The 15310-nt window shown below is 31.0% G+C and overlaps 1 protein-coding gene across 1 annotated transcript in view; it reads left to right on the forward strand.

Annotated features, from left to right (window-relative positions):
* LOC106467944 (signal peptide, CUB and EGF-like domain-containing protein 1) overlaps window positions 1-11221 on the forward strand; it is a 34261-nt gene extending 23040 nt beyond the window's left edge. The window contains exons 8-9 of the mRNA XM_022396174.1: window positions 2719-2875; window positions 3380-11221. Of these exons, the coding sequence (XP_022251882.1) occupies window positions 2719-2875; window positions 3380-3507 (285 nt within the window). The 3' untranslated portion in view covers window positions 3508-11221. The remainder of the gene's footprint in view (window positions 1-2718; window positions 2876-3379) is intronic.
* The last annotated feature ends 4089 nt before the right edge of the window (window positions 11222-15310 follow it).

Below are 15310 nucleotides of genomic sequence, written 5' to 3' on the forward strand. Positions count from 1 at the left end.
TACTTGGCTTCGATTATTTTCAGGATTTTTAGGAAAGGGACACTTTCATCTCTGCATAATGAGTTTTTACAAATTAGGAAGAAAAAAACTCTTACTTAGATCAAATTATTATTTCGTTTACCACAAAGAAAATTTTTTATTATTATGTTTGTTAACAAAATACAAACAAATTGAAGAAAAGGGAAGAACATTGGTGTCAAACGAACATGCATCCTCATTCATCCTGATTTTTTTTGTGAAATCTACGTCTTTTAATCTCAAAACTATGTGTTGTGGTCTTTCTTTTATGTATTGCGTTATGAAGCTTTGTGAAATATCTCTACATGATGGAGAAAAATGGATGTCATTTTCGGATTCAGCGTACAGGAATTACCGTAGAACATGTATAAATTTCAAGACAATAAAACCATCGCATGCCTGTGTAATCACCAGTTGAAATATTGAAAAGTTTGCTTTAATGTTAACCTTGTATTCTTTTTAAAATAATTTATTTTAAAGTTGTGCAATGATGATTTTTTAAGTGTTTGTATTGTTATTTTTATTGCACTTGTTAATTTATTGTATGTTTTCATGTGTAATTTATGCCCAGTCTACACGTGCACCATCTATTGAAACTTACACATACACTTGTGTGTCAGTCATGATATTAGAAAAACACATGTTCGCAAAGTCAATTAAAGACAAAAATACAAGTGCTTTGTCATTTTTTGTGAGAGGCAAATTGATTCTAACTGGTGCCTGGTACACTTAATGGCCATTATTGTTTCTAAAGGTCAGCCCATTGGTGACTACTGAAAGGTGTGGTCTAATGTTATGAATTAACCACAGCAGGTGGTCACAGAGATGTTCTGTGATATGAATATTTGGGCTCTGAACAAACCATTCCAAAAGGTTGATACTATTTTTCAAGTCATGTATTTTTTTTCGTCATCATCTTCTATCTTTCTTTGTGTCATGGATCATGTTTCAGCCTGAATAACACCTTTCCCACTCACCAGATGTCTCACTATAGTCTTGGCAATTTCTCCACTTACAATATCTTGTTATTTTGAACATGTTGACACTTTACAAGTAGATCCCTTGTTCAAGTTGCATAGTACAGTCCACAATATTCCACTCCACTTGCATTTTCCATACTCATTTTCTGCTGTCACTTCTTACTTTAGTGAAGCATTTTTTTTTGTCTGATACTGATGAGCTTTATACCAAACAAAACAGTCTCAATTGTTGTTGAAGGTGTTGTGTAATTTATATATATTCCACCTGTCAATTTTGCTAGTTTATGGGGAACACGCTTCAGGGACCGCTCAGTTTGTGCGTGCTCACATATTCCCACAGTGGATAAAGCTACTGCAGACTTTGTGCTAAAAGTTTTGAACCTGCATTTTCCACAACATAGCACAAGTTCGAAATTGAGTTTTAGATCCAATCTTCTGCATTCAGTGCATGATATGTATGTACATACACACACACACACACACACACACACATACATAAAACAAGTATAAAATAATATCTGTGAAAAACTAACAGTTAAATGCAAGACTCATAAAGCACGTAGTCTAGGTACACTTGTACTGTGTGCAACATATATGTCTTAAATGTCACACTTTCTATGTAGTATTAAACTATGAAACTGAGCCATTACATGCTGGACAATGGTTGGTTGGTTTGGCTCATTGTTCACACTATGGGCTGTTGCTTTGGTCTATACTTGAGTATGACAATCACTCAACTGCATCAGTAGCATAAATTGAATTATTGCAAGTAATGTTGGAAACATTGTTCAACATGGTATTTTAAGTGTCAGAGCAGATTTATGAGGTGTTAATCTGCATGTTTGTGTACACAGACTGTAAGAAGGTTTGTGTTTTGAATGAAAAATTTGCTTAATTACAAACAGAATTATTTATAGTCTATAATGAGAATTGAAATGTTTATAACACACCAAAAGCAGATATTTTTCTCACATGAAGTACCGTTACGTTTCTAGTACCCTATAATTGTTTTATGTAAAGTAGAACAGACATGTTCAAGCAGATAGCTATTAAACATATTGATTCTTCACACTACAGTTTTTTAGTGAATTTACAATATTTTAGCATTGTCTTTATTTGTATTCTTGTAAAGCATGCTGGGTATTCCATGTCACATTTAATGGAACTGAATAGAGTAATCAAACTGTGTAATTACTATTGATATTTAAAACTTTCCTTTGCCAAAGTTCCAATTCAATTTACTTTATTGGGTTTAACTTCCTATTTTGTTAACTTTAATTTTTTTATCTGTTGGCCCAACATTTTTATTTGCAAACAAGATTAGTACGTTCGGTACGAAGTTAAGAATTTAATTAGGTATTTATTTTTTTTAACCTGACTTGAGTAAGTTTTTATAAAGAAATAAAAATTAAACACAGTAGTAATGTAAATTTGGAGAATACTCTTGTGTGTTAGTTCCTCAAGTTAACCCTATTTTCTTTGGCACAATTTTTAAATTCCTTTCTGCGTATGAAATTGAGTTGCATTCAGAATTTAATTACACAACTTTACTATCAATGTATGTCAATAAAATTAACATTATAATGTGTTTTGGCTTCAATATTGCTTGTATTATGACAAGATGATTTCATATTTATGTATAAAAAATGAGCAGTAAACAATAAACAATGAGACTGACATGCTCTTTGTTCTAACTAAATGTTATTTATACTGATGTTAGTGTATTCAGTGTGGTCCTATTCCTTGTCCCGAGGAAGCTGTGTGTCCTCAAGGAAGTTACAACCCCATCTTCTGTAGCAGTCCTTTCTATGTGCGTCAAGGCTACAAATGTTTTATAGCCGATTCCATGGTGGGAATTATCATTGGTTCGTCACTAGGTAAGTATAAACATACTCTTATTATGTTTTTATTTTAAAGTTTAATAATAATATGTGTAAAGAGATTAAACTAAAGCTCTACAAGGATAATATTTTTTATTAAACACATTTTTGGTAACTTTATGTGACATGGGTGGGTGTGGTTCTTGTTTGAAAATACAGAACAACTTTGGACTGCTTTAATTCTTTCTTTATTGAAATTTGTTATCAGGTGGATTAATAATGTACCAAAAATGAGAAAAGAAAAAAAAATGTATGTAGTGTGTCTTTTACACAACTTCTTAGAGAAACTCAAAAGAATGTTTTTAAAATTATATCATATTTTTACAGGAAACTATGTATTTATGAGTTGAGAATGATGCACAATGCTGTTCTCACAAATTTAATTATTTTTATATGTTTTACTGGAGTGTTTAGTGTGTGTGTGAAGTGATATAAGTTATAGTTAATATAAGTTTTTACTTTTCTGGCTGTTCAGTAATAAGTGGACTTTCTTTTTCCTAGTTGTAGTGCTCTTTTTCGTCATAGTTGCAGCTAAATTGTATGTTAAACGATTAAGAAGAGGAGGTTTGACTGAAAACAGTTCCCTTGTACAAGATTGCAGTACAGAACCAGTTTACACAGGTCTTTGACCTGACTTGGTAAAGATGTTGTTTAGGAAAAGAACCACAGTTCGTGTTCCCAGCTTCTAAGCTAGAATGAGAAGAAATTCAACCGAACAAGTAAACTGTCAAGTAACATATATTGAAACTTAGAACCATAAAGAACCATATCAATACTTTGTTGTTTTATTGTTATTTAACTGACACTAAAAACAATAGCATAAAGAATGACACAGATACATTGAAATAAGAGAGAAAAAAATTATGATTGTGCAAAGTTTCAATTTTGGTTTAGCCATACTTCAGCTGTGAAACTTTGTTGCAAGCCAAACTGTATGGCTAACTAATGAAATGTCAACAACCTAACCTCTTTCAACCAACTTCATTGAATTGTAGTGACACAAAGTTTCAATTTTATAAAAAAAAAACAGAACTAAATTTGAATTAAGGTACAAACTATTGCATTTATCACCTGGAAATAGCCTTTTGTTGAAATTTTTTTGTGAATGGTACTTTTTCAGGCTTTCCAAAATTTAAACAGATTCTTCATCAACATTGGTTATATTGTTCTTGATGTAAGTTCTACTCCAAACCTTTTTTTAATTGATGCATTTTTGCTGTTTTCTATGGTTTATTCATTCTTCATCTTTAATAGTGTTTAGTATTGTATACACACGTGAACTTTAGTTTGAGTCCAGTAGATGGCCAGTTTAAATTTCATCATGCTGACATTTCTAGCTTCTCATTTGTTGTCTAGAAAGTTACCATGGTCACTTTTTTCACATTAATGAAATTGTTAATAAACGTATTTAGTGTTCTCTTGTTTTTGTATTTCATTTAGATTGAAAGCCATGAATATCTATGGTATTCTGTTTATTGGAAGTTTCATAACCTACCTATATGTGTATGTTTACTACTTTTCTTTTTTATGACATTTTCTGTAACAGTACTTCAAATTATATAAAAAGTGTAACAGTGATTTGGATATTTTTAAAAAATTAGAATAATTTCCATTTATTTCAGCTTGTAATACCTCTTTACAAGTTATCACTATTAGCCAACTTCTGTTTATTGTGCCGTGAAACAAAGTCGATTGAGTCTCTCTTTCTCCCCCACCCCTCTTTCAAAACTAAAAAACTCATGTTTTAGGCAGTTAATTCATAATGAGGTGTTTCTATTGTTTGTTGTTTTACAAACAGATTGAAATACTAAAACACCAGAAGAATACAGAATGGACTATTTTGAAACCTTACTGAAACTGAACATTTTATGTAACGTATTTTATGATACTGAAGAAAGATCTCATAAAAAAAAACTATTTATTTTGAGGGTAAAGTTTAAAAATAAAACATTTTTTTCTTTATTTAATTTTTTTAAACTGAGAAACTATAATGGTACTTTTACTGTGATAAAAATACAGCTTACTCTTTGCTACAGCTTTTTTAGTCATTTGGCTGTATGATCATTGGATGTAAGTTAATTTTGATGCTAGAGGAAAAAAATCACGGCTTACTCTTTTTACTAAGACAGCTGTAGCGTGAAATTCAGCTATCTAATTCTGTGATGGTTTTACAACTTTTGTAGTTCAAATTTTGTCCATTAAAACAAAAGACTGAGACCCATATTAACAACAAAAGTATGTGAAACACTATACAGAACCCAAATTATCAATATAAAATGTCAGAGGAAATCAAATAATGGGGTTATGGGTCTTACAGCTAAAAATATGATACACAATCTGGGACATAACTGTAATAACAATTTTAACCTTAGAGTATACTAAAACAATGGGGTTATGGGTCTTAGAGCTAAAAATATGAAACACAACCTGGGACATAACTGTAATAACAGTGTTCACGTTAGAGTATACTAAAACAATGGGGTTATGGGTCTTTCAGCTAAAAATATGATAAACAATCTGGGACATAACTGTAATAACAGTGTTCACGTTAGAGTATACTAAAACAATGAGGTTATGGGTCTTACAGCTAAACATATGATACACAACCTGGGACATAACTGTAATAACAGTGTTCACGTTAGAGTATACTAAAACAATAGGGTTATGGGTCTTTCAGCTAAAAATATGATACACAATCTGGGACATAACTGTAATAATAGTGTTCATGTTAGAGTATACTAAAACAATGGGGTTATGGGTCTTTCAGCTAAAAATATGAAACACAGTTTGAAATCTTACTGAACAACAGTAATCTGACACTGAACTCAAATAATGGAGATTATAGTTTATACAAAGTAAAAATGTGATACATCTGTGACCAATATAACTAGGAATCTCAAAGTTGACTTAATGATAAAAATCTCTGAATAAACTTGTTCAAATGGTTTTAACATTTAACATTAGTTTGATACATTTCTGCTCTCCAGCTATTCCTACCAGCAAGAAATGTCACACTGTGATGTTCGTAAATAAAGAATAAGATATGGGTAAAATATTTTTATATATATAGAGAGAAATATAAGTTATTCTAAACAAAAAATTAAAAAATGATAGTTTTATTATAAAATGTATGATCTTCACTATTTAGTACAAATCAGGTTTGTTTATAAAAATTTAATATCAAATTATTAACGTTGTATTAGTATCTACTAGTCATAAGCATATGGCTGTACATTCAGTGATTTTGCAGAGAGTATGACAACAGTAGTTGATAAGTTGTATATTAACTTAAGTTTTAACAAAAGTAGTCATCATACAACCAGGTGAGTTATACTAGAAATGTTGAGTGCTCACTTTGTTAAGAAGGAGATTTGAACATGTGATTTTCTACAGATTAAATCCATTTTTTCCATTCTGTGATTACATTCATGAATTGATTTTATCATTTAGTAAAAATCAAATATGACTTGGTGTAAATAGTGCTTCAGTGAAGCTCAATTTTTTATTATAATTTTTAATGAACTCCTTTACTGGTCTGTCGTTTCTGTACATATTTTGTGTGTAACGGGCACAAAACAGACCATTTTAAAAGTTTTTTTTTCTTCTCTCTTCAGATTTGTAAGAAATTTTTGTTGCAGAATTTAACTTTTTTGATGTTTGTTGCATTTTATATGTTGTGTATGAGAGCTTGAGTTTTGAAAGTTTTCTTGAAAGTCATTGAAAAGTAAAATACGAATTTGACGATGTAGCCAAAACTTCCTCTCTGAAAAGAAAATTTGGTGCTTAAAGTAGAACAGTGTTTTTAAAAGATAATTGTAATTTTTATCACTGAAACAACAACTATTTATTTAAAAATTAAATTGAATTCATGAAGTTAGTTTATACTTCACTGTGCTACTCCAGATGTTAATTATATTATTGAATACAGTTATACGCAGCTGTAGACTGTTGTACATATTAGTGAAGAATTAGTCAATCTCGAGATTACAAAATATTCATTACCTGTTAAAAAAGAAGTTTCTTATTGACAGTGTTTTTTCTTTTAAAATGTAATAAAATAATACATTTGTAATTATATAAATTTCACCATCAAATTTCAGTGGGCACATACAGCTTTGCCTATTTTGTGTGTACCTGTAAATTCTAGGGACTTTGTGTCGAAGGGCATTATCTAACGTGCTCAGTTATCTTCCCATATTTCATTTTAGTATGTTATCCGTATGAACCCAAGTGATTAAGACGTTTAGATAGCATAGCGTAATTATTGAAAACTGTGTCTGTCCACAAATAAATGTTTAAAATATCATATGGTTAAAGCATGTAAACTAGTGCTAGAAGGACAGATTATATGTTTTGAATGTTGAAACTAGCTTTTAGAAGCTTAAAACGTTAATCTTCTTATTGGAAAATAAAAGTTCTAAAATGTTGAAACTAGCTTTTAGAAGGTTAAAACATTAATATTCTTATTGGAAAATAAAAGTTCTAAAATGTTGAAACTAGCTTTTAGAAGGTTAAAACATTAATCTTCTTATTGGAAAATAAAAGTTCTAAAATGTTGAAACTAGCTTTTAGAAGGTTAAAACATTAATCTTCTTATTGGAAAATAAAAGTTCTAAAATGTTTAAACTAGGGATGGAGCAAATAGAACTTTGGTCATATTTCAGATATTTGGCTCCTGAAATTAAATGGGATTTGGATATTTTTGGATCAGATAGTAGATGTGGTCGTACGTATTGAAAATGTACCCTAGACACAAGCTACCACTTCATTAGAATATGGCATGAAATTAGTTAAGGGTGACATTGTTCTTTTGAAAATCTAATAAGGATGTATAGTCCAATAGGAGTGAATGGTTGTTGCAGGCCCATTTAGGGAATGCGATGTGAGACAGTGTTTTACATGCACTCCCGACCTCCAGATGAGAATGTTGGTAGGGTTGTGCTTGTCGTTGCAGTTGCTACCATAGTCACTTGTGGTATCCAATTGCAGCACCATGGGTGGGCATGCTGTTTACTTAAACTTTATTAGGACTATCTCTATTGTAGCTACCAGAGCTCCCGTTTTATAATACCAAGGAAAATGCTGCTATGTTTAGATAATACAATACATATCATGTACGATGATCATGCAAGTTATATAATGCCTTCTTAATATTGTGAGATAATCTGTTGATGGAAATGCAATTTGATTATCCAATTCATCACAAAATTAACATACCTTTGGATCAGATTGGATTTCGATGTATAGTGCAGTAACTGATCCAGTCAGATGTTTGTCCCATCTATAGTTGAAGCATTTTGTTAGAAGGCTAAAGGTTTAGAATGTTAAAACTGAACATTGGAGTGTTAATTGTTTAAAGATTTATGACTGTTGTAAGATACTTTTCTTATTCTTGCTCGAGGCTGCTCGTACCAAACATACAGTTTGACTTTACTGTTTATAAGCAATTTGGATTTTAATTGGAAAACCTTTTATGGCAAATGACTTTATTAGTTTCCTATCATAATGCCACATCTTGGGTAATGCTCCAGTTTCTTAAGTAACTTTTATTCTTTTAACGGTCTCTTTAATCTTTATAATGCTTATAATAGAGATATCCATGAACAAAAGTAAAAGAAACATTCTGTTAGAAGTGAGGAGGAATAGTAAATGACATTTATTGTTTCTCGTGTATTATACTTAAAGCACCCTTGTTGTGTATTATACTTCAAGCACCCTTGTTGAATTGGAGAATTCACACATTTGAAATCTCACAACTGTACCTGACATTTTGCTAAGGATGCATGTTTTTATTAGAGATGTAGATCAAAGTAGTTTCTATTTATGGATCTTTAAAATCAGCACATTAGCTCCAGTTGTTCCTTCATCTCTTGTCTGGCAATCCAACATTTTGATCAACTGTGTGTCACTGTCATAAGATCACTTCATGTGCTAGTTTAGGCACCTACGTGAGAAATTTCGGACAGAGGATTAAATTTCTTGAGTTTTAATGGTCAGATATAACTGTCGGGAGGAGGTAGTTTTCCATTTTAATGTGTAGCATAAAGAGTTAATAAGCTTGAATGTTTTGGTGTAACTCTTAGAAAATGGGGGGGATTTTTATCGTCACGAAAATTTCATCTTATTACCAGAAGATAGCACTTAAAGTTACCAGGTGCTGGAGGACCTTAAACAGTTTTTTTTTTTACAAGTTATAGCTTTTACAGTAAAGAACGTTTTTTTTAACAGGTAGGACATTCAATTACAGTGCAATCATTCTTAAGTACACTGATTAATATAAATACAGAAACCTTTTTTTACCATCAAAACCTACGTACTTGAGAATTATCACACGAGGGATTGAAATGTCGTAACTGTTTAAAGAAATATATATTCTTCCTTACTGTGAAAAGCTGTAACTTATAAAAAAAAACAGATTACTTATGAGTAAGTTAACTGAAACAAAATTATTAATTGTAAAAAATTCTATTGGCTGTTTTAGGATGAAAGTTTGGAATGTTTGAAAGATAATTTTTTTTTAATCTCTGGAGTATACTGTCGGCTAACATTTAGTTTCAGTACATGTCTGAAGACAATTTGGCTTTAAATTGAAAATCTTATCACTGTTACTCTAGGGTTTGACGTTTACTTAACTTGTGATGCAGCCTTGAAACACTGATTTGAAAGGGATTGACTGTTTGAATTTCTTTTTTAACTTTTTTTGCTGTTGTTTAGAAAAAAAATTATACCATATTTCCAAGACCTATTATTGTAATAGTCATAATGTTCTAAATATTATTGTAATTATAACTTAATTAATTGAAAAATACAATAACAGCAACTTTTACAGCACACAAGTTCTTATTTAAATGATTAAAATGTTTCAACCTATAGTATTGGGATATCACCAGGTAAAAGTGGCATTCATTTCTGAATACTACAAGAAAAAAAGTCTTTTATTTTTTGGTTCTGAATGAAATGACATTGGTACAGATCATAAATATATCATACAGTATCTTTGTGTAGTTATTATGTTTGTAAAGATATACATATGTGTGTGTATGCTTTATCATTTCATGGTATTGATGAAAAAGTAAGGTGGTACAGAGTTGGAGTAATAAATATAATATATTGGTGCAAGGACACTGTTTATATCTCCAATGGCTCAACATGCCCATCAAACTTACCTTAAACAGTTTTTTTACATATAGATATTCTCTGTATGCAAAAATATTTTAGTGTTTTGAAGGGTCTGCAAAAACACTACGTACATTATGTTACTTACACAGCTTTCAATATATACAGAGATAAGAGAAAAATTGTTTCTTGGAGGCATAGAGAAATTAAGAGTGACTTAAAGTAACAGCGTTACTTTTGTTTACTTTTTGAGAATTTAAATAGCATTCTTGAATCACGGGCTTTAGTATTCTTCTGTGATTTTAGAGTACCATGTTAAATGAGCAAGAATTTGCTGAAGAAATTATATAGAATAACTAAAAAGGATTATTATAAATTCAATTTTTTAATTTCTATATGTTTTAGTAATAGAAATGCCATATTTGTTTGTGTTTTTGATTGTCTTCGAAGAAATGAGAAATAAATATTTAGATGCATTTTCTCATAACTTTAATAAATTGTTGGTTTTTCATATTGAAAGTTAGTTGTCGTTAAAGTTGTTCCTAAAAATCATGAACCTGATGTAAGTTAATAAATACTGTTATTACAGTCCAAGATATATAGCTGAGGATACTCATGATACTGTGTGTATATATATAAACACACACACACGTAACATCAGTGCTGGGTATCTCAAAGAAAAGTTGTCAAATAAAATGTAATACTGTGTATTTCAACAACATTAGAAACTCAGGAAAAAAAATCTACTTTTTGATAAATTTGAAGTAGAAGCCTTAAGCGGTTCTTCCGAGGTTTTACATACATTATCTTCCACATAGATAGAAAGAAATATACATGAGTGTTTTTAAATTCATATCCCACATTTCTTGAGTATAGAAATAACATTACACATGTTTGTTAAACACCACAGTTTTACTTCAGAGCATTGTGGTGATTAAATAGTGATGTTTAGAGATTGAAAAAGGAATTTTATGTAAGAAAAGATATGTATGTATTAATAACATGGCTGATAATGATATGCTTAACAATTAAATTTATGTGTAACCTACTGTGTTATGATATAGTGTTTTTTTTATTGTAATCATTATTTTTGTAGTTTGTGAGATAAAGTTGTTTTAATACAAAATGTATTGATGTATGAAACAGCACTTCAAGTAGTTGTGTTCATCGGATATTATTTAATGTGTAATTTTGATTGTAGTAAATAAAGTGAGTTATTTTGTAGAAGTTGCTGGTGTTTTATCTATTCTGTTAATAAGACAATATTATGCAATTAGAATCTGGACAAGTTAATACTCGTATGTGTACAAAAGGAAGGGGTATTACTCCCACTATACTCTAAAAGGGTGTTTTTACTCCTACATGTCAAGAACACCTATCTTGGTGTACTATAATCACTAACAGAGGTTCATTTTGTTAACCATCTTTACTGTATTAGAAACACCTGTCTGAATGTATTGTATCACTGATCGAGGTTCATTTTGTTAATCATCTTTCTGTATTAGAAACACTTATCCGAATGTATTGTATCACTGATAGAGGTTCATTTTGTTAATCATCTTTTCTGTATTAGAAACATTATCTGAATGTATTGTATCACTGACTGAGGTTCATTTTGTTAATCATCTTTATTGTGTTAGAAACACCTATCTAAATGTACCACTGACTGAGGTTCATTATGTTAATCATCTTTACTGTATTAGAAACACTTATCTGAATGTATTGTATCACTGACTGAGGTTCATTTTCTGAATATTCTTTACTGTGTTAGAAACACTTACCTCTGTGTAATTTGTGGTGACCTGTGGTAAAACTGGCCAACAGGTTAGCTGTGAAGACCACAGTTACATGATGGTCTGAGAATTTGTATGCAAACTGTGTATAAATTAAACTTATCAACAGAAACTGAACATGGTTATTTCGTTTTGAAATATAAATACCACCTTTATTTCCAGTGACAGTTTAAACAGTAAGGGTTGGCAACATGAAAAGATCTGTTGCTGAAACTATTTATTTTTAGACTAACTTTTCTGTATTACAAGCAACAAAACTTTATAATGGGATCAAGTTTTTTTTTGTGTGATATTGCTTATTCCTAGCCAGATGGGTATGTTATAGTAATTACTGATTTGTGTGATTAGCTTGCTTTGACAAGAAGTTGTTGGTTTTCTTGAGATGGTGTTCAAATTACATTATAAATGATATTGAAAAGAAAAAGGGGAGACCAAATTTCTCCATGGGAGAAAAAATTAATGAACCTGGACTCAACTCTTGTATCACTAGTTGGAGTTGATCATATTTTGCACTGTATTGAAAACTCCATTTGTTGCACTAACTGGAGTTAATTGTTATGAGCCTTTGCACTAACGGGAGTTAATTGTTATAATCCGTTGCACTAACGGGAGTTAATTTTTATGATTCGTTGCACTAACTGGAGTTAATTGTTATGATCTGTTGCACTAACAGGAGTTAATTTCTATGATTCGTTGCACTAACTGGAGTTAATTGTTATGATCATTTGCACTGCACTAACGGGAGTTAATTGTTATAATCCGTTGCACTAACGGGAGTTAATTTTTATGATTCGTTGCACTAACTGGAGTTAATTGTTATGATCTGTTGCACTAACAGGAGTTAATTTTTATGATCCTTTGCACTAACTGGAATTAATTGTTATGATCATTTGCACTGCAGTGGAAGCTATATGTTGTTTGTTGCAATGACTGTAGTTGATAATGATTATATTCTGCACTGGAGATTCTCCGTTATTTGTTGAAATGACTTGAGTTAATTTTGCTAATAATTTGCATCATATTGAGAATTCCTTTCTCTGACTTTAGCTTGCCCCTCACCTCCATACAGAAGAATTACTTACTATGATAAATAATTATTGAATTTGTCCCAAATATATATATAGTTGATGTACAGAATATCATTCTTTAACTCAGTAATGCTAAGGTAGAAAATTAGCTTTTTTTTCCCCTAAAAAATGCTGTCATGGAATAAAACACTCAATAGAGGGAGAAAAAAAAAAACTGTTCAGTACTTATTGATTCCATTGTTTGAATTATAAAACTGAATTTTGTTTTATGGCTGTACAAACTCTTAAGTTCTTCAAAAGTAATTTTTAATAACTACTTTCATCTTTGAGCAGCTTTACAAATTCAATATACATATAAACATATAGCTGTCAAGTGGCTAACTCTAGTAATTTTGTGTTGTGTCCAATCAAAAACAGAAGATGAATTCAGAACTCTTGTATTGTTACACTATTTAGAATTGTTATGTAAAACAAAGTTGTGCACTTTAAGTACCAATACTGACTGTACTGTAAAGGGGGAGGGGGGCTTTACTCTCAATATATTGATATCTTGAAGCTTAATTTTCCAAGCGAATATAAAAGATTATTGAAAATGGAAGTGGGTGTTTTTTTGTGGAAAATCCCAGAGTAAAAATATTTTTTCTTACTGAGAGGATAATTCTGGAGACACTGCCTGGAGGTCAAATTGCACATACATGACTCTGTTGAGAAACATTGATGAAAGATGTTGATAAAAAATACTACTCATTAAAAATTATTCTTGGTGTTAATCAAGTCTGTCAAAACTCTTGTGAACGGAAATTGTTACTGCTGCCCACATAAAGTATCGTATATCGAGAACTAGGGATGGAGGGGTACCCTGCCAGGTATTGGGCTATCCGGTAATACTTGGCTCCAGCCAAGTGTCTAAGTTAGGCAGCTAAGGTGGTACTGAAAGTTACAGTCAATAATTGGTTTGATTATAAAAAAACATGTTCCGGGCAACAAAACTAACCGCCCGCTGAAAGTCGGGGATTCAGAGAACAATAGAGGTTAATAACAGTGGATTTCTGGGGGGGGGTTGAGAAGTTGGGGCTAGGCTTTGAAAGTTGAAAGTAAAACTTGAATGTTCTGTTGGTGATTATTCGGTTAAATGTAATAAATGTCAATTTCGTTTTTAATTTTTGTGTATGTTGTTTGTTTTTTTTGGGGGGGGGTGCAAGGGGAGAACCCTGTCATGGTATTCGGCCAAATTTTACTACCCATGCATCCCTATCAAAAATATGTTTCTTCTGTAGCAGAATCAATAACAAAGAGTGTAGTACTGTATATTTAAATCATGTATGTTTCTCTTGTAGCAGAATCAATAACAGAGCGAGGTACTGTATATTTAGATCACGTATGTTTCTCTTGTAGCAGAATCAATAACAGTGAGGTACTGTATATTTAGATCATGTATGTTTCTCTTGTAGCAGAATCAATAATAGAGCGAGGTACTGTATATTTAGATCATGTATGTTTCTCTTGTAGCAGAATCAATAACAGAGCGAGGTACTGTATATTTAGATCATGTATGTTTCTCCTGTAGCAGAATCAATAACAGCGAGCAAGGTACTGTATATTTAGATCATGTATGTTTCTCTTGTAGCAGAATCAATAACAGAGCGAGGTACTGTATATTTAGATCATGTATGTTTCTCTTGTAGCAGAATCAATACATGAAGTTCAATGCTGACAACATTTTATTCAAAAGTAAAATATTCACAAAATAATACCTGATAACACAGGAATAACGACCGACTTTATATACGACACATCACAAAATACAACAGAAACATGAGTATAATAATTATGCAGTACTTATTGTTCAACCATAATATTTTCCAAAATAACATTTTTAAAAAGGTCAATCTTTCAATACCTGTTCTTCTGCAGTTAATGATCTACAATAAAATACTCTATTGTTCATCAAAATAAGTATGGAATGGTCGTAGTACTGGAAGACTGTTTTTTTAGTAACTTGGATTGTAAACCTAAATTACTTAACATTTTTCACCGAGACTTAATTCCAATTTATGATTTAAGCTTTTATGCAGTTATACTTACATTTATTAAGGAATGTATGCTCTTTGTTGAAGTGTGCATAAAACTGCATAGTTATTCATTTAGCAACCAAAATGGATGCTATTTGGGCCACACATCCCAAGCAGTAGTGTCGATAAGATGACTTCACCAAAAACGAAAGTCATTAACACATTTGGTTTAAAAAAAAAAGATAATACAGAGGCATAAAATGTCCAAGTAATGTGAAACATTGAAGCTTATAAGACGAAAGAGGAGAGATAAAATTAGTCTTCACCAAAAACGAAAGTCATTAACACATTTGGTTTAAAAAAAAAAGATAATACAGAGGCATAAAATGTCTAAGTAATGTGAAACATTGAAGCTTATAAGACGAAAGAGGAGAGATAAAATTAGTCTTCACCAAAAACGTTTATTTTACATTTCTAATTTCT

This window comes from Limulus polyphemus, unplaced genomic scaffold (assembly GCF_000517525.1).
Source record: "Limulus polyphemus unplaced genomic scaffold, Limulus_polyphemus-2.1.2 Scaffold2807, whole genome shotgun sequence".
NCBI lineage: Eukaryota > Metazoa > Arthropoda > Merostomata > Xiphosura > Limulidae > Limulus > Limulus polyphemus.